The sequence below is a fragment of the Lineus longissimus genome, chromosome 1 (assembly GCF_910592395.1).
Source record: "Lineus longissimus chromosome 1, tnLinLong1.2, whole genome shotgun sequence".
NCBI classification, from domain to species: Eukaryota; Metazoa; Nemertea; class Pilidiophora; order Heteronemertea; family Lineidae; genus Lineus; species Lineus longissimus.
The window spans coordinates 19049010-19074571 of record NC_088308.1 but is presented as its reverse complement, the minus strand read 5'-3'; the positions used below and the strand labels follow the sequence as shown (position 1 = coordinate 19074571).

The 25562-nt window shown below is 40.9% G+C and overlaps 1 protein-coding gene across 7 annotated transcripts; it reads left to right on the top strand.

Annotated features, from left to right (window-relative positions):
• The first annotated feature begins 98 nt into the window (after window positions 1–98).
• LOC135489913 (protein transport protein Sec31A-like) lies at window positions 99–22540 on the top strand. Of its 7 annotated transcripts, XM_064775546.1 has the most exons (29): window positions 99–351; window positions 1395–1522; window positions 1763–1852; window positions 2005–2197; window positions 2604–2699; window positions 3016–3030; window positions 3479–3616; window positions 3741–3995; window positions 4338–4637; window positions 4982–5206; window positions 5481–5648; window positions 6442–6495; window positions 7048–7159; window positions 7358–7536; window positions 7775–7901; window positions 8270–8412; window positions 8654–8824; window positions 8977–9150; window positions 9442–9634; window positions 9919–10063; window positions 10256–10326; window positions 10847–10945; window positions 12239–12313; window positions 16163–16275; window positions 16979–16999; window positions 18647–18826; window positions 19268–19384; window positions 19697–19768; window positions 20104–22540. In XM_064775546.1, exons 2-29 carry the CDS (start codon window positions 1410–1412, stop codon window positions 20281–20283), a joined length of 3819 nt encoding a protein of 1272 aa, XP_064631616.1. In that variant the 5' UTR covers window positions 99–351; window positions 1395–1409; the 3' UTR covers window positions 20284–22540. The 7 variants fall into 7 exon arrangements, with proteins under 7 accessions (XP_064631616.1, XP_064631635.1, XP_064631630.1 ...); XM_064775565.1 differs by lacking the exon at window positions 6442–6495; XM_064775560.1 differs by lacking the exon at window positions 16979–16999.
• Window positions 22541–25562: the final 3022 nt, after the last annotated feature.

Sequence of the window (25562 nt, the reverse complement as noted above, 5' to 3'; positions counted from 1 at the left end):
AATTGGATTGAGACATACGCACGAACATTCTGTCGTCTTTAAATATAAAAAAGTGGTTTCTTCATAAATCAGACACGATATATTTATAGATCACCCATTATATATTGGTTTTTGTTTAAATGGATACTTGCTGTCAATAGATACTCTGGCTATGATTACTTTGTTCTTTTTAGAAGTTAGTCGCAAAGTGGTGGTCGTGTTAATTTCTCCATGTGACGCCGGAAGTCGGTGTTTTCTATTGCCACGTTGATCACGAATGTTTGTCAAAGTTTACGCTGTCAAAAACACAATATACCTGTAGTAGATTTGCTATTTGTTGATTCAGTTCATTGTTGATTGCTAGGAGATCAGGTATAAATCCATTTCCCTTATTTTCTAGCCGTAATTTCGCTGTAAATGGCCCTAGTCTGGTGCCGAGAAATGTCACACGTCACCAAACAGATTGCTGTATATTTATGTACATTTGTACATGCAGCAGGATTGTATGTCAAGAAAGATTGTATGTCTTTCCCTGTTAGTAAGGATTTCAGCGAGTACTCCTATCGTCTCCATTTGTAAACCGCGCACTCGAAGGAACGGTATATTTGTTGTCTAATTTGAATTGATACTTCCCCATATACGACAATCAAGATGTACAGACCGGGGGAGCTGGCTGTACGTACCCATAAGTCTTTGCGGTAGTCTCGCGCGTACCGGATATAACCTATCAAGCTTTTCTCCTTCAGAGAAATACTGCGTTGCGCTCAACTGCCAATTATGCATTAGTCTGGTGGACACGAGGTTGGCCTTAAACTTGCTTGAAATCGAAAATTTGGACAACACACGTGTACTACAGCGCAAACGGCAGCATTCTGACATATAGAAACATGTGGTCTGATTCTATTTTTACTTGTCATTTAGTGATCACTCGTCCAACCTCGTATGCAGGGTAATGTGGCTTTCTCATTGGTCGAACGTTAATTTTGTTCACAGCCTTATAAGGCACTTGAGCGCAACGCAGTATTTCTCTGAAGGAGAAAAGCTTGATGGGTTATATCCGGTACGCGCGAGACTACCGCAAAGACTTATGGGTACGTACAGCCAGCTCCCCCGGTCTGTACATCTTGATTGTAGTATTTAACTGTAGGCATACAGTAGTCCCGGTAGGCCTTTTCGAAGAAGACGAATCAGAGCCCAAACAAATCAAATGCGCTCACTCAGAACGCATCAGAAGGCCGGCTGACCTAAGCCGACTTTGCACAAGTCAATGGGCATAAGCCACTTGTGACCCTTTCTTCCACTTCCAGGTGAAACGCATGACGATACTGATGCTGCTAGTTCTTCATTTGTTTCTTTTCAATCCGTAGTGATCTGGTTTAACCAATACATATAGATGTTACAACTTTCTCTTTTAGTTTTGGCGATTGAAGATGAAAGTGAAAGAGATAGAACGGACTGCCAACATAGCTTGGTCTCCTGCTGACCAGCATCCAATCTATGTAGCTGCAGGAACAGCAGCGCAGCAGCTGGATGCAACATTCAGGTGAGTTTCTAGAAGATGAGTGGAAAAGGACTATTTTAAGTTGTTTTTAAAACAGATCAGTGGTTTGAAACTTGCTCAGTAAAGGTCTCTTACTCTTACACTCTTCGAGTGAGCTAATATGCTTGCCAGAGGAGGCACTTGCAATTGCCCACCAATAAACAAAAGGCCAGTACTTGTCAATCAGGTGTCCTTCAGTAGAGGCTTTACTGTAGTTGAAATTTCATCAATCTTCTTTTTCAGCACCAATGCTGCTCTTGAGATCTATGGGATGAACCTGTCTGAACCTGGACAAAAGACAAACCTGGTTGGAAAGATTGACTCGGATTTCAGGTTCGTAATCAGGGCAGATTTATGAATTCAAAAGGGTGACAAAGTTATTTCTGTGTTTCGCTCAAAACAAGATGCAAATAGTATGGCTTCTGCTTTCATGTTTTAGGTGACTGTATTGGTTTGAGAATCAAATGTTGTATTGTTTTTTGCAGGTTTCACAAATTGGCATGGAGTTCTCATGGTATGAATGGAGACAGAGTTAACGGTCTGCTGTGTGGAGGGACAGAAAATGGCCACCTCTACGTCTGGGATCCATTCAAGATTATCAACAATGAGGAGCCTGTCGTGTTTAAAACTGACAAACACACTGGTTCGGTTGGAGCACTGGATTTTAACCCTTTCCAGGTAGGTCATAGGTACAAGGAGACCTCTAAGACCAAGAATAAGATAGAAATGCAGTTACTTCTGGCAGAATATCCCCAGGAGAAATCAGAATGTCTATTTATTGAAGCGAGTTTTGTTAATCCTGGACCGATTACATTAATTATCCAATAATCAATTGTATTTATTGAGAAATAATCAATATTGGTATCTTCAGAGGAATGAATAATGAATGAATTTCTATTTGCATGTGTACTGCTACAAATATTTCAAAAAAAAGAGGTTGCTTCAAAGATCTACTTGCTGATATCCCTTCATCAGTTATTTACGGTATTGAAGGGTGGGCAGAACTAGCCCTTTCAGTACGCAAATTGGAAAGTTCAATTCATGAGAGAAAACTTTTGTTGTAAACCATGAATTCTCATTTCAGGCAAACCTGTTGGCCTCGGGTGCTAGTGATTCTGAGATCAGTATCTGGGACATGAACAATCCTAACAACCCAATGACCCCCGGATCAAAATCACAGGTAGGCAGAAAATGCACAATAACACAAACATCCAAACCCTTCAGTTTTAGCTCTATTTCTTTCAAATACTTGATGTAAGTCCCTTTATGTAAATGATCCCTTCAACATTGATTCTTCGTGATAAGACCTCCTGGCTGTCTTCCCATTTATATAGTTTTATTAGAACTTGTAACAATATCATTTGTTTTGTTCCTGGTTTTGTTGCTCTTTTATGATTGCTTCCTAATTGAATGATTTTGGCCACTACAAAACCGGCTGGTCAGTCCATCATGAAGAAATGACTGTTTAAAATTTGGCTATGTCACTTGAATTTCAGGAGACTGCCAGCGCTGTAAGTTATAAGTTGATCACCTAATACTAGCGATAGGAACTGGTGTTATTTTCTTCATGAGCTTCATCTGTTTGTCTGTGTTTAAAGGAGATTGTTCCTTGAAACTTTCTTGCAAAGATTAGTCAGTGGTCCTTTTAATGCTTTGGTGATTTTTGCTCTCAAATTCAGTAGTTGGTGGCAAATATTTTGGTGAAAAGCATTTATAGTACTTTCATGCAAGTCTGAATTTCTAATATCACCTCTTGTACAATTTCAGTTTCTGCAATGCCTGTATTACAGTAACGTCTCAACCAGGTTTTAGGTTTTAGTGCCTAATGTTGCCACTTCAGAGACCCAATTCACTTACCCTGCAATTAACATGGACACTTCAGGGACCCCATTGGCAAACCCCCCAATGCACCTTAAAGCTGAGCTACATGAGTATGCTACAACGAATTCTCTGTTTCAGCCTGCCGATGACGTATCATGTATCGCATGGAATAAACAAGTTCAGCATATCCTGGCATCGACATACACCACAAGATGTGTGGTGTGGGATCTGAGGAAAAGTGAGCCCATTATCAAAGTCAGCGAAAGTATGTCCAGGGTAAGTTGTCTTCATTATTGCTGGACATGTGTTGAGGTGAAATATCTAGTCGAGAGCTGAACACCAACTAGGATATAATCAATATTGAGCAAATATGAATTGTTATCAAACATTTGCTTTCCAGATCAAATGTAAACTTGTCGCATGGCACCCAGATGTCGCCACCCAGATGTGTCTGTCATCAGAAGATGATGCCACGCCAGTTATTCAGTTATGGGATCTACGATTTGCCACAACCTATGTGAAACAGTTTGAGAATCATAAAAAGGGTATCTTCTCAATGGCATGGTGTCCCAAGGATCCTGACCTACTGCTCAGCTGTGGTAAAGATAACAGGATTCTCTGTTGGAACCCCAATTCTGATGTTCCTAAAGGAGAGGTAAGGAATTATAGGGTTAAAATGACCATTCAAGGACTGCAGATGACCGTTTCTTAACAAAAATGGCTGCAGTGTACTTGTAATCATGAAATATTATTTTCGTATTGTGCTCTCCCCTTGATCTTTGGGCAAAGATTTTTGAACGCATTTGTCAATTTAAAAGAATAAGTTGCTCTTCGGTACAGTCTTTGAGTCAGTACTGGCTTGCCATGCTGATTTCTCTTAACTCATTTAAGTCCGTTCCCAAAAGTTACCGTATAAAAGTATTTACTGCAGGTATTTCAGGCCTTCCTGTGTTGATCGCATGACTTAAAATGTTATCCTTACTTATTTGTACTATAGGTTATCTATGAGCTCCCAACATGCCACCAGTGGAGTTTTGATGTCCAGTGGTGCCCAAGGAACCCAGCAATCATCTCGAGTTGTGCATTCGACGGCCATATCAGCATTTATTCGCTAATGGGCGGTGAGATCCCGGTCGAACCCATTAACCAGATCACAGACTCCTTTGGCTCTATGGATCCCTTTGAGCAAGCACAGGCCCAACAGAAAATGCAGCAGCAGCAGGCTGAAAAGGAGATGGTCATGCCTCTGAAGAAACCACCCAGGTGGTTTAGGAGACCTGTGGGAGCATGCTTTGGGGTAAGCTTCAACAGATTTTGACAGCCTGTTCTGAATGAACTGGTTCACTAGTCTTATCTGCGAAACAATTCTTGTGTGGACAGTCTTGTTGAGTCAATTATTAAAGAATCCCCCCTGACTTGATACAAATTCTTCTAAGTGCTAAAAATCTTCTTCTAAGTGCTAAAAATCTTCTTCATTGGGTATTTGTTGGCCAATATTAGAAATGTGTCCTACAAGATTCTATGGCAGTTTCTTCGAACACATTTTATCTGTGAATTGGTCTACTCTATGACCTATCCCCTCTCATGTGATTTTGTGTTGCTTCTCCTTAGTGGATGTCCAGCCATTCATCTCTCTTTCAGTTTGGTGGACGACTGGTCACGTTTGAGAACACGAAACCGCAACCCAACCAACAGCCTGTCCCGCGCCAGGTTCATATCAGTCAGGTTGTGACTGAAACAGAGCTGCTGCAGAGATCACAGCAGTTAGAATCAGTTCTCCAAACTGGACAGTTTGCCGAGTTCTGCTCCATGAAGGTGGCCAATAGTAAGGACGACCTTGAAGAAAGCGTATGGAATTTCCTGAAGGTGAGGTTCTATTTCCTTCTTTTAGAGGTTGCTTTGTTGAGGGAGCTTACTGTAGTGAAACTGGTCGAACTATCCAACATATCACTTTGTCAATGTTTGACTTATGGCTTTGGAATGATTAGTAACATTTCACCTCATTTGACATGTCGAATGATAATTTTCTACTTTATGACCTAAAGCCTAGCTGAACACTTCTCTAGTATCGTTTATCCACTTATCCCCTAATAGGATCCTTACTGGCACCCTTATGATGTGTATAATTTCATCCTTACAGGTCAATTTTGAGAAGGAACCAAGGAAACGCTTCCTCCAATTGCTTGGTTATGACCAGACAGATCTCGCCCAGAAGGTTGGGGACAAGACAGGTACGGAGGTCCCCGCAGGGGAACAAGGTGTAGATGCTGCTGAACTGGCCAAGAGGATGCAACAGTTGAATACACCTGTGAGTTGATGACAGAAGAGATAGTTTGCTTCAGTCGTTGTCTGAAGTCAATATCCACATCTTTTTTAAGTGCCAGTGAAGAAATCTTCCTGACCCAGAAACTTCTTATTTGAAAATTGTGCAAAAAGTTAAAACTCATACATGTAACTTTAACGAATTCCAACAAGATGTGTTCACACAATGGTTCAAACGATGTGGTTATTTATTTCTGAAACTGACTGTAGGCATGTTGATATACCAACCACTCCCTGTTTCAAACTTCCTTCCATCTGTATTATCCATCGAAATTAGAAGTGTATTCGAGTTATATAATTTCAAGATTTTTTTAATTTTTGTACTTTTGATGTGATGAAAAGTTTTGTATTGTCTGGTAGTTGCTTAGAGTAACAGCTTGTAAAAAATGTATATATCGGTCAAGAGCAGTCAAGACCAATAACTTGCCAGACCACTTTAAAAATAGTGCCAATATAGAAACTAGGTCACACATTTTCCGGGGTATGGCCTAGTTTACTGAAAATGGGTTTCAATTTTATTGTGGAGTTAAGGGATTGTATAAAAATCTATCCCATTCCAAAGTTCCTCCTTTACCCTTCTAAAACTATTCCTGTCAACATAAGGATCGCTACCCAAATGTAAATTTGCCTTGTAGTAACTGATAAACAACTTGGTGCCAGGGCCAACTGGTCATATGACTGTCCTGAAATACCAATAGATTTTCCCAACTACCGTTACACCTTTTCTCCCGTCCTCCTCTCTGCTAGATGACTAGAGCTCGGTGCATGTGTATTTTCAGGTCTCTGAGGATGGTCTAGCTAATGGACAAGCATCTCCTTATGTTGGCTCTCAGGTATGACAAGAAGAGATGGAAACAATTTTGTGTCAATTTTCGGGCATTTGGACTTTCTGCAACTTTTCTCCTTTACAACCAAGCTTTTCTAATCCTTTCTCCTGATTCGTCTTGTTCAATTGAATCATCTTCCTGTCTTACAAGATTCCCACACCCTGAGACCCGAGTTATGACAACAGGCCAGGGCATGCGTAGAATATCATGTTGTATAGTGAAATCCAGTTGTGTTGCAGTGACGTGGGCCTTTTTTTGCTGAAATTTGAACTGATGTTTGTTGTGCAGTATGCTTCTCCTCATACTGACAAAGCTAAAGAGCAAAAGCAAGTCTACTGGAAATTTCATCGGTTGAGGAGCACTTGTATAAAAGGCCTATCTGACTCGTAATAGGCCTATGCCAAACAAACCGGCTAGATAGTGTCGACAGAATATGTTGTAGACCATCTAAACAACTCTGCCATTCATGCAGTATGTCTGTGGTAAGTTGTACTTCAAAAACTCCCCCTCTGCATTTCTCTTTATTATACAGTTCTAACCTGTCTTCTCCCTCTCTAGCCTAAGACCCCTGTTGAGACTGATGGAGCTGCTGCCTTTGATCAGATTGCTGGCGCCACTGAAGATGAGGCAAGATCCGACTCGCCATTTTCTATATCTACCAGCGACGATGGTAAGACCAGGGTCATCTCTTCGTGCATACTTTGTGGTCCATGTGTCAAAAGACACAGAGCTTGGGAATGTCATCTAAGCAGTATAATGGATTTTAAGAATTCAGAAGCTTATATAAAGTGACTACAGATTGACTCTTCCAAAGTTACAACTGCTTAAACCTGTCTTTCAACGAATCAATATTTTGATTCTATTGCAGATATTGATGGTCTTATCAATCAAGCTGTATTGATGGGCAACTTACAAGTGGCAGTAGAGATGTGCATTCATGATGGCCGATGGGCTGAGGCAGTCATTCTAGCCATTGCTGGTGGACCTGAACTCCTCGCAAGAACGCAGAAAAAATATTTCAAAAATAACAAAGACAATACAACCAGGGTGAGCAGAGACAAATAGATTTCAGATTCTGTGTCCTTTTTGAATATCCGGTCAGCCGCATTGTGTACATAGGATCAGTGTAAGCACAAAAAATATTTTGTTTATGGTCCTCAACAAGCAAAGGGAAAGGAGTTGACCATTTTGTTTCTCGTTAACACTTTGTCAACAGTGTTAGGACACACATTTTCAACGTTGAAAATTGTTTCCCTTACAATTGTTGTCTTTTGATTCTTTGCAGTTGATATCCTCTGTGGTGACAGGAGAATATTCCCATGTAGTTGAAACTTGTGATCTAGAAAACTGGAAGGAGGCTCTTTCCGTTGCTCTCACGTATGCCCAGGCCGATGAATTCAAACAATTATGTGGTAGGTATACAGCAGTTTAACTAATTTTCTGATATTGGTACCTAGTTTTGAAGAACTGCTGAATCCTCAATGCTAGTTGCTGGTTTGCAGAGCCATTTGATCTAAACATCTTGACATGATTCCTTCTTGGACCTGAAACAGGTAGCGGACAAAATATTTGACCTTCGTTTTGATAATTGCGGTCATGTCAGTGAACCATATCGGGCCCTAAAACCACAGACAGCCTCTCCTACAAAACAAAAGTTGAGCTTTCCAACAACCAATCATCCAAGTATTAAACATGACGATCCAAGCTTGGTTCATGCTACCAGCATAATAACAAATTTTAAATTGAATTTCTGATTAAAATACTCTCTTGTTTCTTGCAGATACCCTCGGTGGACGTTTAGAGAGAGATGCCAAACTGTCTGTGTATTCATGTCTGTGTTATATCTGCTCTGGCAATGTAGAGAAGTTAGTACAGGCCTGGGCCAAACATAAACAGAATAACAATGCACCTTTAGCTTTACAAGTGAGTACATCGTTTTTCTAAACTGCATCAGAAAAAAATCTCTTCCAGAAATTCTGTATTTAAGATCTGATGGCTACTGATCTATACCTGATTTTAGTGAAAGAGGTAAATACCTGTCTTGCTTAGCTGTCGGCAATCTTCAGCAGTTGACCGGAAGTTGTACCTACCAATAGCGAGAATTAGGATAAATTCTAGTTAATCATTTCTTTATAATCTACACCTTCTATTTCTTACCTTTCAGGACTTAGTAGAAAAAGTGATGATTTTAAGAAAAGCTGTCGAGATGACGTATGGTCAACCTCCAGAAATAACAAGTGGTGCTCTCTCAAATAAGCTGAGTCATTATGCCGAGTTGCTCGCAGCTCAGGGAAGCATCTTTACAGCCATGGGATACCTAGGAACATCAGAAGAGGTGAGAAGATTGTCAGAACTTGACACATTCGCTGTCCATTTGCGGAAGCTAGTTTTAAAAAAATCTTGGGTCCACAGCTACATGTACTAGAAAGTAGGAAGCCTTGAAAAGCGTTTTATCCAGTTGTGAAAGATTATTTCATCTTGCTCCAGGAGTCACTACTGGTCCTGAGGGATCGTTTGTACAAGGCCCTCGGCCAGGCAGCGCAAGGAATCCAGCCACCGAAATGTCCATTCCAAGTGATGAACATACAGAAGCAGGGGATCAAGCCTGCAGCTGCCCCGGCGTCGGCTGCACAATATGGGCAGCCAACTTCAGCCTACCAGGTGAGATATACTTTTCAATTTGTTCAAGAAGGAGAGAATGATATAGTGCATGAACAGCTGCTTTTGGGTGCCAATTTTTTTAGTTCATTCGCATGTTTGTGTCAATCTCCGTGCAGTCGGATTAGCACTGTGTCACTGAAGCTACTCTGGGTAATATTCTGTGAAGTATTGCTGAAACTTCTTGTAAATTTTCCTGTTTTCTTATAGCAGCAGAGAGTCATACTTGCAAAGCAAAACAATGAAATAGTGGATTTTTTTTGCAAAATGTAATATGATTGGTTTCTTTTCCAGGCCCAAGCCAATAACACATTTCAGACATCTTCGACGGCCTCGACGTCCTATTATAATCCTGCCCAACAGAACCAGTACACAGGTTACGCAGGGCCGTCTGCTAACCAAACCACGTACAGTCAGGCAAATCAGCCAATGGGACAGCAAGCACCAGTTGCTTCAAAGGCACCTTCGTCAACAGCCCAACCAAGAGGTGAGTTATGGAACTTTAAAGCCCTTCATTGAACTGAAAGAAAAAAGTGTGGCTTGATTGCATGAAGAATCCCTGAGAAATGCTTCATACATGTAGAGGGGTTTTAGTTAGGGTTAGCCATGGGACCTATTGGCAGTGATGGCCATTTTGATTTTGAACCCATTTTCAAAAATTCCTTTGAAGTTATTTGAAAAAACTGCTTTCATTTTGATCATTAGTTAGAACCTATTCATATTCACTAAGATTTGATTTGATCATCTGTTGGAAACTATGATTACTTTCAGGTGGTCATACCCTGGCCCAGAAATATCCTAGCTATGCAGGCCAAGCATATGGTGGTGTGGAGACCTATCAACAGCCCAGCTATTTCTCACCGGACTTCGCTCAGCAGACAAACTATTCACAGGCAGGATACAGCAACAATTACAGGTAACTACAGACACTGCAAGGTTCAGGTCTAAGTAATGTGGTTGCAATCCTTGGCTTTAACACTTGTCACGGTCAGACCCAAAATCTGAAGCAGGACTTGAAATCTATAATGATACCAGTTACAATATTGTAAGAAATATCCCGAAATTGTATTCTTTATGTATATTCATTTCGTTTGTCTTAATTTTCCAGTGGTGATGGTTATCAGAATAATCCGACACAACCAGGGAATATCTATAATCCAGCTCAAAGTCAAGTACCTGGTAAGTTTTCGAAATCCTCGTGATTTTCTTTGGAACTTGATTTCTACATTTGAATAGTTACGATATCCAGTAACTTTGTGTTTTACTGTTATGTCTGACTGCATGAATACTTTGTACGTCGGTATTAAGATATTGTAGCATGGTTAAATGCTTTTAAAAACAGCTTCGTTCTTGGATATGGAGTTGTATTTTGCATGCTTTGTCAGCATCGATGTGAATATTTTTGTCTCCATTAAGCATATATTTTATACCGGTGATCTTTAGTCAGGATTGACTAGGATTTATGCCGAATGCTGGAAATGAGCTCCATTCAGCAAAGATTTTAATTGAAGTGATCACAAGTTGGGACTAAACTTGGGAATGAAGCTCGGAACGAAGTCATAATTCCCAAGTAGACTTTGCTGAGAGTTTCCATGCTTGGGTCGTCGGTGTTTGGTGCGTGACAAGATTTACTCTTGCTTGATGCTATAGTACGGCGCGCTGCATTTAATTATTTTTTTCTCTCACCATTTCATCAAAGACCTCCCTAGCGAACGTGGGGGCCTCATGAGGAAATTCACGCCTCCTCCTCTCCTCCGTAGGAAGAGTAGTATCTATGATGATAAGGAGAAACTCGCAGGTTCATTTCTCGTTCATCACATCATCAGATTTACACATGTATAGGTAATGCAAGGATGGGGCTCTCTTGTGGGTGTAGCTGTGAGAGAGCTTGGCCATTGAAACCCAGTCACTAAATAGGGTATCTATCCCGATAACAAGTGCTGGTTTTTACTGGGGTTTGCATCATAATGATGTCAAAACTCCCGACAAATTGACCTAGCGGTCTCATCTCTGTGACGAAAATACCATACCCTGGTAACAGTCAGCGTCACTGGGGTCACAAGTCCCCAATATGGTCACTCCTAACCAATGTTTACAATGAGTTGGTGTTCCTCAGTTCATTGTAAAATTGGCAAGCTTTGAATGATTTGACTTGCAATGCCTATCATACCACATAAATCCTAAGGAAGTTTTTGCCTAAACTACACTGCTGTGCCAGCACGTGGACAGCACAACAAACTTTGTAATTTGGGCGGAAATTTCTCTTGGTGGTCCATTATGATATCAAATAAATATTTTGAATGCACGTTTCTTAACAACTGATCATAGAACGCTCTTTCCTTTACACCAATGCTTTCCTGTGAAAATTGTCTGAATAATGGATTGTCGTCTGCTAAGAAATACGCTAGGGATATGAACCACTTCTCAACCGTTCTTGTCTAAATTACTTCTAGCAGTTGCTATAATGTCCTTTACCCCATCCCGATTTCACTTTGGATCCGCGGCCTGCCCTCTCAATTGTCAAATACGATAAAGGTTTTCACGCCAAGATTTTCCTATTAAAAAAAGAAGTAAAAATCATGGAATCCAGATTTGTATATGTTGTTTGTTTTATATATCTATCACTCCTTTCCTTCTCTGCTTCGTAGCTTTTAGCAAACAAATTTTCAGCGGTTGCCACAGGCAATCAGTGCTACACATGCCATTGGACTTGTGATGCACTTGTCCACAGTGGTCAAGATATTCGATTTGTAGAATCACATAAATCCTCACAGGGTGTTAGCTAAAAATAGGCTTTACCGGTGACTTCCCAAGTTTCAGGCCTGACACATTTAGTATCATATTCCACAACTCTGCCCAGACACTGCCTATTTAGTAGCTGCATGGTGTTTTAGACTAAGCACCCTTAGGTGAATTCAGTCCTGTTAGGAGCATTCAAATAACTTCTTTGACACACTATAACTGTAGAGTAAAATCTCGATATGGAATCTTTCAAGGCTTAGTGATTTATTGAAAAACATGATAAAATTAATGCCAGTAACTGTATTAGAAGTTATTTGAATGCACCTTGCCTTTCTTGCATGCATACCAGGTGTGCTGGGTAGCACCAGCAACCAAGGCAGACGCCGGAGTCTATTTCACTCAGAATCAGAGACAGAAATTAAAGGTATTTTTTCATTGTGATACTCTTTGCATTCTTTTACTATGAAACCAAATTAAGTTCTTACTCTTAGAATTCGATTTGAATCTCTAGATTGCATTCATTTCAAACTTTTCAAGCAATTCACACAAAAAACTGAGCCTCAAATTGCTTGATTATTTTAGTTTTTCAATTGAAAGCTCAGAAGCTGCTTCTACTTCTGTTTTTCAATCTTGACTCATTATGATCAAGTTTTTAGCTCAGCTGACAAAGTCAGCAGAGCTAGTCAAATAGCTATTCAATTGGTGTCCGTCCTTCCATCCAGCCATCTGTAGACAAAGTTGGGCATTTTGTAATCATACAACCGAGGCACTTCAAATCTAGTCTTGCTTATAAACACCGCAGAAAATGTTGCTTACGGAAAAAAATTTGGGCGATTCGACTCAAATTCAGCTCCCCAGGGGGCAAAATGCGTAAATGAAAAAACAATTTTTTGACGCTCTATTCCAGCAGATAAAAGCTTGAAATAAAGTTGAAAAGGTCTTCATGATACAGAAGTTTTGATATAAAATAGATTAGTGTCGATTTATATCACCAGTTGGCGGTAGTGAGCAAAACTGTTGTTTGACCCCGGATGACCCCGCTTTAAATTTCCCGCCGAGGTTACCTGGAGAACTATCATCAAGAAAATGGCGGCGACCTTTTTATTTCTACCGGAGCGATGATTTGTAAGTGACAAATTTTCTTATTTAAGCCTTTACGGAAATGTATTTTGGTACGAAACTTCACACGTTTATAGAAAAGATCAACGAGAATGTGTTCAAATGCCCTCATAACGATGAGTTCAACGGAATTGGGTCAAAACAACCTTCGAATGGAGTCAACTTTCTTTGCGAAATTGAAGCGACGACCTCATTATTTATCGTAATTTATGCAGATCTGAGTCCAGCTGATGGGTGATGTTCTGATTTGTGTTCAAACTATTGGAAACTTCGGAAATTAGTTCTATTAATTCTACTATTCTGCAGGAGTATATTATAGCCATTGATGTTGACAGCTAAAAGCACGAAAACTTTGTTGTTGATCGTCGGGGCGGATTGATATGTGGTTGTGCGTCCAAGGTGATTAGGTCATTCAGTTAGTTTGAGAAAGATCATGATCATAAAGATGCGTGTTGTGTTATCATAACCGGAAAATAAGTTGAAGTTATTATTAGTACTACGATTCTTACATGAGTAAAAAGTAGACGTTTTAAGCAACACAATAATGTTACTTCCGTAAAAAAAACTGTCAATTCTCCTGACCACAGAAGCCAAGCCATTGCTGTTGTAGTGTTAAGTTATGCAGGGGCTTAATCAATTACCTGCACTCCCTGTGGGGTGAATAACATTACCTTTTGAACAGCTGGCTGTAGGGGGATGATTGGAACAGCCGGTATACCTGCTGACCTGCTGAACCCAGGTTAATGTTATTTTCAATCCACGATTGCAGGTCACCTGATTTCGAGATTTCGCGGGAAATGAAATTGTAAACAAACGCATGTGTGCAGTTCAAATGTAAACAAAAATGTATTTTTGGTACTTTTGGTTGCTGGACTTGGGTTTTCCCGCAGTTAGGAGCTGGGGTCAAATTGGTGGTCAATTGTTTATGGGTGCTGTTTTAGTCAGAGGTAGCCCTTGATTATGAAGGGATTTTCAAATTAAGGTGACCATGGTCTTTTTATGTGCTCACCACAGCTTTCAATACTTGATGTATATGAAGAGGTGTGCGGAACCTGACATGGCCTTACCAAGGAGCTCCTCACGGTGCTGAACTTCTAGCTTGCCTGTCGACTAAGGCAAGGCATATTGACATTGCCTCATCATCTTTATCGGACCAATTGATATACTTTTATATGCACGCATACATCACGCCATTTCAGGGTCCGAGTCTGTAGACAATTGGTTTGATTAATTTGTCTCTTCGATATTGCTCCTTTATTGCATTAGATTTTCATCGCAATTCAATCTATTCAAGATGTAGCCAATTTGAACCTGTCTGCGCCAAGGATAGATCGACTCACTAGGGATATGCAGTAGAGCACAATGTCATGACACTTTGTATTGTAAATTCCAACCACCTGCAGGACAGGTCAATTTCTCTCAATAAAATTAATTTTGTTGACTCCTGTAATCTTTACCTCATTAAAAAAAAGACAGTGGTGTTAGTCCCAAACTGGTAATTTCTATTTATTTTGACCTCTGTTAAATCAGGATACCTCTCAATTACAGACAGCATTTTGTATCCTTGTGCTGTACAACCCAGCCTGGACATACCACAGTTGTCCATGGAGAAGTCTCATCCTCTCTGACACTTCTTTTCTGTAAAGCTACCGATACAACATACTGAACAAGGGATATATTCCGTTGCCTCCTGTAATATTTACATACCATGGCTGATTAGTTCAATCATATTTCATCCAGCTGGCAGCTCTGCATTGGAAATTTTAGTGGTATAACGTGTTCTCTTGACCTTCAAACAGTAGTATAAAGCCGATATTTACTACTTTACACTCTCAGTCCTATGTTATTAGGTCATCCAGCTGAGCGCCAGGCCCTTGGGCCTCTTGTTTTATCAGTTTTAATCAGTTTCTATTCAATTAAGTTCTTCCTTTGGTTTCATTATCAAAGAATGCTCTCATAGTTTTTACACTATTTTTTGATGGGCACACAAGTTGGAGCCACTCTGTCAAACGACCCTCTCAGATTGGGATTTTCTCTTCCTGTACGTCTGTTACAATATACTTCTCATGACTGGTACTGTTGTGTGCCCTGCGCCAGTTGCTGAAAATTGTTTTAGCTCATGAATCTATTGAAGTTGATTTGAAAAAGGCTTCATTTTAGGACAAGTAATCGACATAGTAGAAGAAAAACCAATCCAGAGGGTACAAAATGTTAGGGACACTGTCACATGCATGTGATTGTTAGAAAAGATTAAGTGGAGTCAAGACCGTATTTGTCTCGTGTCTTATGCCCAGTATTTTGTGTCATGTATGTTGTTTTTTTCAAACTACATTGTAGTTATTTTATGTGAAATGAACACCTGGTATAGAAATGGGCACTGACTCTTGACTACTCGTCACTCTATGGTTTGTAATGTAGTCAACCATGCATTTATCAGACTCACAAACCAGATGCTCTCATATAACGGGACTGATCTTCCGTCCATGTCTTCAGTCAAGTATGATGCTGATCTGTATGTATGAAACAATTTCGTATAACAGACAAAAACTGCTGGTCTAGTCAGGTCTGATTAATGCAAAGGTTACTGCATTGTGATAATGGCTAGAGACACTTTTCGGATGCCTTTGTAGACATTTTAGCTTGTTGGCTCTTTCAAAGATAATTTCCTACACCTTCTTGGTGTAGCAAATGTTCCTTCTGAGATTAATTTCTATCTAAATCCTATACTCTCTCATTATCCTCTCTTTCTGCTGACTGATCAAAATGAAAAAATCTAAATCAAATGATAAGAAAGAGCACTAGGCCAATAAACCCAATTGGCACCTATCTATAGTGGTGCATTAAATACTCATCCCGCCTAGGAGAAGGAAAACTCCCTGGAAAACAGGGCAGAGCGAATGCTGACGGAGAGAGGAAGAAACTTTACCTTGTTTTATTGACCCGATTCCATTTTTGTACAGATGGCAAGTGACGGCTTACACTTTTTCTCTGTCTATTTTGGCCATTGGCATTGAATATTTTTTGTTCCTTGGCAGTGACGTAAGTCTCGTCCATTTTGCTTGATGTTTTTGCAGCAAGTGTGGGGCGGTTGAAAAGTTCCCACAAGATCAGTACTACCACTAATCTAACCCTGTGTCTTGTTTGTCTTTCCCAGGTGGCCCTGTAACTCCTCCAGTCAATGTGTCCAACTCTGCGGTCCCCTCTTTCCAGGATACGAGGCCAGAGAGAGCTTGGAATGACCCACCGCTAGTACAAGGAAAGGAAAAGGTATATTTCTTTTTGATATAATAAGACTTGAAACATTTGTCCGAATGGGATGATTTAGCCTGATTCTATTGTTGGGTTGCATACTATTTGAGCAAACCCCTAGACCATTTCAACCCTTAGTACCTGGTTAAACTTTTTCGTTAAAAACTTGTAACAGTATTAAGTTCTAGATCACCTTTTCCAAGACCTGTATCATCATTCAGTTCATCAGTTTTTCCCTTAGTTCAGTCTTTGGAACACTTCATTCTTTAAAGAGTAACTGTGGCTATCATTCAGACGATGGCGATTTTCCCCTCAAAAATATTTCGTCTTTGTTCTCATCTGCACTTTGATTTGTGTGCATGTGAAGCATGGCTAAAATCATGATTAGCAGTACATTAGAGTTTATCTGCTATGTGCTTGGTTGTGAGTGACGTATGTGTAGATGCGTGGTCTGTATGAAACACTCCCCTCAACCACCAGGCATGTACCACATTCTATAAAGTCGAACGTCCGTCGTGTACAGTTATTGACTGTCCTCGTCAAAATAGTATCAGTAAACATTGAAAGATTCATAACTTGATCTTCTATTGACTTTGATACACCATCACATTATAATCACAATGAAATTCTCTTTTTTCCAAGACTTTCTGCATCTCTTATCAATGCTATCTTTTAACAGCTTCTGACGCGACCCTTCCTTCATAACTGTGTTTAATTTCAGAAAAAATCTAATATTCCCTCGGTGAGTAAGATGAGTGTGCTTCAGCCATTTTGTGCTCCTCTAGGAAGTCTCAAAGTTTGTAGAATAATAAACCATATGTTTTCAATATCTCCATGAAAACTACTCGACTGCTTTGAGTTTTCTCGAGGAGCTGGACCAGTTCTAATGAAATTTTGCCAAGAAGCTGAAGCAAGGTTTCTGAAGAAAGTTTCTGCCAACTTTTAATTCTACAGGGCGTCACAGGAAGAACTTCATAAATAGGATATTGACCACAACTCGTTGCTTTGAGCATGGTTGATTTGTCTCATATCATCTTGTGATCTGAGTAGTACCAGTAGCAGTCTGCTGATCTGGGTGGTAAAACACTCCAAATCTACTACCATCCTCGAAACAACTAATTGAATGGTGAAATCGAGTTCTTTCTGGGACACACTGTATTGTGCTGCGTTGATTCGCAAGGTGCATGTGGTTGATGCATGATGTGAGAATGGACTGTATCAGATCAGAGATGTAGCGTCCTCCTTCAGGGGGTGTCTTGAACTAAATATGTTTAGGCCAGGCATCCTTAATGTTTGTCTGTCAAGGCGCTACTGAAATTTATGATTTCCAGACCCAATTGACGTCTGCCCTTGTGTGTTGAAACCTGTTTTCCCACTTTATGTCCAGTCATATCTACATGTAGTTCGATTTGTGAAACACCTTTAGTTTGTTGGCGAATTTTAGTTTGTTAATTTTGTTTACTGTATAGATCCTGTACCTTCTAAACACTCCCCCATTATTTGTCAAGATTGTCAATACCTTTATCAGGATTTTCAGCAGGAATCCATAGTTGAAGGAGAAAACCCTCTTGCAACACCATATGTATACAGTCCTTACTGTGATGTGGTCTGAGAACAAAGATTATTTTTCCCACAGTCCAGTTATGAAGTACCTCAACAAGAGAAGCTTTTCAGTTTGTTTTTTTTCAGAACATAATATCAAATTTGGTTGTTTGTTTTACTTTGCCAAGTCAAGGAGTTCCCCCTCCTCATTTCTTTTAATGACAAGCATCAGAAATTTGACTTCAGGCATGTGGAAAAAGCAAAAGTTATTCTTCATATCTCAACCTTTCCAGAATATTCATTTCCTTTCTGCATTTTTTTCAACATAGTTTTACTTAATTCCTTTACCGTCACCCTGTTTATATATTTTCCAACCTAATAGATCAGCTCCTGGTATATTGAGTACCAGCACATGAAACTCTATTGTCTCCTGTCAAAAAACGTCTCCTCTCCTAGGTCTTCTTTATCTTAGTTTTCACTAAATTTGTTCATGTCACACCTTTAAAATCCTGATCCCCACCCTGCTGGAATGTCATCTTGTGTTGTGGTGTTGGTTTTATAAATCTTTTTTCTTTGCTAGTGGTGATCAGCAAAACTACACCTGCCGCTACCTGGCATTGACTGTCACTGGCGAGTGTATTGCAATGAATTCTTGCTTGTTATTAAAGAAAGCCAAATGCAACGTTTACTCCTATCGTTATCTCAGTTGTGGACACGGACACTTCGTCAAAATGATGTCTGTCTGTGAAAGAGTTTTGGTGTAACAATGTGACATTGAACTTTTAAGTAAAAAACAGCTATTTTCTCACTGCTGTTTTGTATTTATGCCAAATCTCTTCTTTTCCAGACAACTTCGTATGATGCCCCTGCACCCATTACAACACCAATCTTTAATCCTGCTGCCCCTGCCGCGCCCGAGCAGAATCCTCCTGGAGCGCCCGCTAACTTTGGTACCCAGATGTACAACCCACAGGAATATGGTCAGCAACAACAGCAACAACAACCACAACAGCAACACCCACCTCTTGTAAGTTGACAAATAATCAGTCAGCAGAAGTTTCTCAACAAGCTGGGATGCATCAGGTCCCTCCCTTGTTAAGGCTCAGACATCACTGCACCCTCACTTTATTTATACAGTACAGAACCCTGTATGTGAAAAATGGATCAGTTGGCATTCTCCTTAATATTAGTTTGATTCAGTCCTTGGCCCGACTCAAGCGTTGGTGTAGGAACTCACAACTTTAACTGACCTAATCTTGTCATGTCTATGAGTTTTACATTCAGATCAATGAAATGTCTCTTTATGCAGTACACTTCAGAGTCCATATTTTGAAATGGGAAGTGGTGAGGTGTAAACCATGTCCAAGTCATCGTAGAATAGGAGGTGTTTGCTGCATATTTGGTTTTCAGGTGCTATTATCATATTGACATGAGAAATCTTTCATTTAATCCTGACTGTTTATTGCAGAGGATCCCAGAACCTGCAAAGCCTGTGGAGAAAGCACCGATCCCAGAGGAACACTTGGTGTTACAGGACATCTTTGATAATCTAACAAAAAGATGTTTGGCATCTGCGACAAATCCAGTAAGTTTATGACATTCAGTATCTGTATAGCGTTTATGAGGAGCTGGGACTACAAAGTCGATATTATGGACGAAGACAGTGTTTTCAAAGAAATATGTCACCTAAAAAATATTCAGTTGGAGGTAAAAATCTAGGTGGGGGTGATGTAAATCTAAAAAAGATGGCCTTGTATTATCATCCTGATTTTTGGGCAAACGCAAGAATGTGGCAATAGTTTTAATATGTAAAGATTTTTTAACAAGCAAGATGATAGTCTTTGACATGTGTTGTTGATTATTGTTTAACTGATGCTGATCTTGCTCTTTCTTCCAGCAAATGAAGAGGAAGCTAGATGATGTACATAAGAAACTGGAGGCTCTCTACGACCGGTTACGGGACCAAGTGGTAAGTTACACCACGTTCTTTGAATACACAGTATCCTTAATGTAAAAAATAAGTGAGCGAGGTGATCAATGCACATCTCTGGCCATATTTTTCACAAGACCTGCTTGTGACTTGTTGGGCAACTGTGATTATACCCTCCTCTAGCACCTCAGGTAGAGGTTTTCAGTTTGCATCAGTGAACACATTATGGTACCATGCATTAAAAAGTGACATGGCTTAATCAAAATGTTTCCACCTTGCATCCTTGTCTTTATATTTATCAAAATGGATTGATAATAAGAGATTTCTGTGTCTACTTTTGCTATAATTTACTCCTATCATGTCTTGTTTTGCAGCTCTCGCAGAATGTCATTCTAGGACTTCACCAGATAGTACAGTGCGTTCAGCAATTCAACTACCAACAAGCTCTTTACATCCACACAGATATGGTGAACAAGGGTAACTTCTCCGAGATAAGCTCTTTTATGCCTGGAATTAAAGTTCTAATGCAACTGGCCATGCAGCTACGTGTCTAGTGGAGATATGTGTAGGAATTTGCGTACTTATTGTACTGATGGACTGAATCATCAAGAATTATGTAAGAGGACAACTGAAATATGTATGAAGATTTTGGTTCAAAAACAAGATAAATTCATTTTTACCGTTTGAGTAAAATGCGATTTGGATTTAACCAGGAAAAAGCAACTGGCCCATAAAATCAACAAGGTTGTAGCAACTAGATTGAAATTTGACTGACTAGATCTCTGTGAGCAGAATTGGGTGGCCAACTCGAACGTTTCAGAAATGTGTTCCATCTTGTTTTGTAACCAAAATTCCTCCGATATTTGGAAAACTTGGTTGAGAAAATAATAATGAGACTTAAACAATGTTAAAAGTTCTGGGTTGTGAAACTCTGCTGTCAAAATATGTGTAATGATGTGTTGTTGGTAGTATTTTGTTCAGTCGAATAAACGTTATTTAAGTTCCTTGGTCCTGTGCAATTCCTTGTAGTCAATGTAAACCCATGTATATTGTAAAATGTAAATGTTAGGTATGACATTATTGGATAAGAAAAAAATAGCTGGAAATCATCATGTATGACTTACTGAATATGGATGCAAGTTTATATTCACTTGGCAAGGATAGTGAAGAAATATAATTTTGGAAGGTTTGCCAACCTTGTATCAAGAAAAAATAAGCCCTGAATATTTATGTTTATTTGAGTTGGTGCTTTTATAATTTGGAGGCAGAATGCTTCCTTGACTTGAAATTGTAGATTCATGTATATTGTGTACAGATAAAGCTTGCCATATGTGGCTAATCCTTGAAAGTGAATGGCTTAAAAATTCCTTTTGAAATTGAGAGAGGGTTTTGTTGTTGTTGTACAAATCAAATGAATTTCCTGTGCCCTTTCAAAACAGAGGCAAAGCAACTTAACTATTGGCTATTCTAAACAGTGGGGCATGAACGCTGCGTGTGCTGGACAATTGCAGTTGCTATGGCCATTCCTCTGTAGGGTTGCATACTTCTTCACCAGTTCCGTTGGGAAGCACATGGAAGAGCATCAGACTCGAATAAGAAGGTTGTGTGTTCGAGGCCAGGCCTGTGCCATTTGGGACTTCCAACTGGCCTGAAATCTCAAATGGCCAATAGTAACATTTGTATGTGCTTCTTGGTTTCTACAGAACTGTTTCTTCTGGCTAAAGCTGGCACATGAATGCAGAGCACTTCGAGACATTTCAGTTGTACAGTATAAAAGCACTTTATGAGATCGTACATTTCTTTTCATTGGATTTGATGTGTGGAAAGATACCAGAAATTCAAAGTCCTCACTGTCCATTTCCTGATCTCTCCACCTCACTTCATGCTGGGTTGGGTCTTCATTTTACCACTCGTCTTTTTGGGTCATCACTCATAATCTGAGTGACATAGGGATTTATTTTGGATTCTTTAATAGTTGGGGAATTCTAGTCAAAAACAATATCAGATTTGTTGCACATTGCATGAGCGTTTTCCTCTGCTTGGATTAAGGTAGAAACTTTGTCAGAATAATTTTCAGTTGTCTTTCTTAGACTTTGGAACCGAGCTTTGCTAAATTGTAAATAGACCACTACCGCTGTATATTTTGTGCGTATTAGGTCATTCCATTAGGCTTAATTGCTATTAAAAGTCATGCAAAGTAATAACTGCCATATTGTACATCTACCAGTAAGTTAAACATTCTCGATAATCCTGTTCTCAACACAGAAAAATTTCATATCATTTCAATCTAAGTACAAGTATCATCACTTTACAATGTTAATTGAATTCAGTCAATTCATCATTCAATGATAGCTATAGAAAAAAACATTCTTCTAATACCTCATCGATGGTGCGACCCCAGTTAGTGGCTTTTCTTTTTCAACTTTTTTTTCGGGTGTTGGATGCATGTTTGGAAATGCTCTGAATATCACGCAGATATGTCTTTTAGACATCAGTGGAGAAATAATTCTCGGTCTTATGTTGGTAGAAAAATCATGCTCATTGTTGCATACCGTTTTTCTATGAAGAAACTTCAGTCGGATTAGATGCCTTTAAAGCACATCTTGACATGGGTCTGAGATCGCAGTGCCCTCCTTTTCTCCCATTAAGTACAAGATGCGTTGCAGTGCATGACTACCACATTCTAAACTTGGCAGTATCAGTTTTGAGTGAAATTCGGCAGACATGATGTTGTGTAAATGAAATGTCAGACAAATGATAATGATATTTAATTCATTTTATTGAAAATGAAAATAAAAAAGAATTCAAATAGATCCATTATTTGTTGATTTCCCTCTGGTTTGTCTGAAATTGTGCGGGAATGATACTGGGACCACCTCATATCTATGAGTACTGGACTTGAAATACACCCAGTCCCAGCAGATTTGGAAATGGCAACAATTACCTCCAAAGATATTTCCAACATCTCACTATCAGGTACAGTGCTGAGTTCTATAAAGTACAGTCCCTTATACAGTAATTGGCCTCGAGTGCTCTGCTCAAAATACAGCACGGGGCCCTGTGAACTTACTGTGCTTGAAACAATTCTCTCTCTGACCAAGACACTTTGAGAGAAAAGAAACAGTCCCAACAAGGATGAATCGGGCGAGTAGCACCACCACCATCTTGAGAACACAGTGGGAGAAATTAAACAACCAACACTAGAACGAACCTGGCCACTCTTCAGTCTTGCCAACAAGGTAAGGGAGATCCGAGGCCAAATGTTGTCTTCCAACTACCATGTCTTGTAAACACGGTGAGAGGGATGAGACAGTCACAACCAAACTTTTTTTGAGCAAGTCACCTTCACCATCTTACTTGGCAACGCAGGGAGAGAGATGTGCTACATGTAGTGAAAACCATCCAACATGGCAGCTCCACCTTTTTGCCTGCATTGTGAGAGAGATGGGTGGTCAGAACCAGCTATATTATATCCTGCTAACTGCCACGCCATCATATCGACACGGTGAGAGAGAAGAGACAGTCACACACAGCCAGATTCAGTCCTGCTGCATGCCTATCCCGACGTCCTGTCAACACCGTGAACGAGATGAGACAGTCACAAGCAGTCCCATTATGTCCTGTTGCCTGCCCCGCCGTCATTTTGACCCGGTGGGAGCGATAAGACAGTCACCTCCAGCCCCACAATGTCCTGCTGTCTGCCCTGCTGTCATGTCGACACAGAGATGAGACTGTCACACCCAGCGAGATTATGACAAAAGCTGCCTGCAGCCCCGCCGTCCTGTCATTACGGTGAACGAGATAAGACAGTCACATCCAGCCCCATTATGTCCTACTGGCTCCCCCGCTGTCATATCGACACCATGGGAGAGATGGGACTGTCACACACAGCCTGATTGTGACAAAAGCTGCCTTCTGCCCACCGTCCTGTCATTATATTGAACGAGATCAGACAGCCACATCCAGCCCCATTATGTCCTGCTGGCTCCCCCGCTGTCATGTCCACACGGTGGGAGAGATGAGACTATCACACCCAGCCTGATTATGACAAAAGCTGCCTGTTGCCCCCTGTCCTGTCATTACGGTGAACGAGATAAGACAGTCACATCCAGCCCCATTATGTCCTGCTGGCTCCCCCGCTGTCATGTCGACACGATGGGAGAGATGAGACTATCACACCCAGCCTGATTATGACAAAAGCTGCCTGTTGCCCCCTGTCCTGTCATCACGGTAAGCGAGATAGGACAGTCACATCCAGCCCCATTATGTCCTGCTAGCTGCCCCACTGTCATGTCCACACGGTGGGAGAGATGAGACTATCACACCCAGCCTGATTATGACAAAAGCTGCCTGCTGCCCTGCGTCCTGTCATCACGGTAAGCGAGATAGGACAGTCACATCCAGCCCCATTATGTCCTGCTGGCTCCCCCGCTGTCATGTCCACACGGTGGGAGAGATGAGACTATCACACCCAGCCTGATTATGACAAAAGCTGCCTGTTGCCCCCTGTCCTGTCATTACGGTGAACGAGATAAGACAGTCACATCCAGCCCCATTATGTCCTGCTGGCTCCCCCGCTGTCATGTCGACACGGTGGGAGAGATGAGACTATCACACCCAGCCTGATTATGACAAAAGCTGCCTGTTGCCCCCTGTCCTGTCATCACGGTAAGCGAGATAGGACAGTCACATCCAGCCCCATTATGTCCTGCTAGCTGCCCCACTGTCATGTCCACACGGTGGGAGAGATGAGACTATCACACCCAGCCTGATTATGACAAAAGCTGCCTGCTGCCCTGCGTCCTGTCATCACGGTATGCGAGATAGGACAGTCACATCCAGCCCCATTATGTCCTACTGGCTCCCCCGCTGTCATGTCGACACCATGGGAGAGATGGGACTGTCACACACAGCCTGATTGTGACAAAAGCTGCCTTCTGCCCACCGTCCTGTCATTATATTGAACGAGATCAGACAGCCACATCCAGCCCCATTATGTCCTCCTGGCTGCCCCGCTGTCATGTCGACACGGTGAGAGAGATGAGACTATCACACCCAGCCTGATCATCACCTAGCCCGACTTAGTCTTTGTCTGAGTTGGTGAAGGTTCAAGTCTGTTTTTGAATGTCACAGAGGTCTCTCATTATATCTTTCCAGCTGCCCCGCCATGGTGAGGAAATGAGACAGTCACACACAGCCAGATTCAGTCCTGCTGCCTGCCACGCCGTCCTGTAAACACCGTAAACGAGATGAGACAGTCACATCCAGCCCCATTATGTCCTAGCCTGATTATGACCACCCGGCCGTCCTGTCATCACTGTTTAATAGATGAGATAGTCACACCCACCCCGACTTAGTCTTTGTCTGAGTTCGTGAAGGTTCAAGTCTGTTTGTAACTGTCTCAGAGGACTCTCATTATATACTTCTAGCTGCCCCGCCATCATGTCGACACGGTGAAATAGATGAGACAGTCACACACAGCCAAATTCAGTCCTGTTGCCTGCCACGCCGTCATGTAAACACCGTAAATGAGATGAGACAGTCACATCCAGCCCCATTATGTCCTAGCCTGATTATGACCACCCGGCCGTCCTGTCATTACTGTTTGAGAGATGAGATAGTCACACCCAGCCCGACTTAGTCTTTGTCTGAGTTGGTGAAGGTTCAAGTCTGTTTGTGACTGTCTCAGAGGACTCTCATTATATACTTCTAGCTGCCCCGCCATCATGTCGACACGGTGAAATAGATGAGACAGTCTTACACAGCAAGATTCTGTCCTGCTGGCTGCCACGCCGTCCTGTCAACACCGTAAACGAGATGAGACAGTCACAAG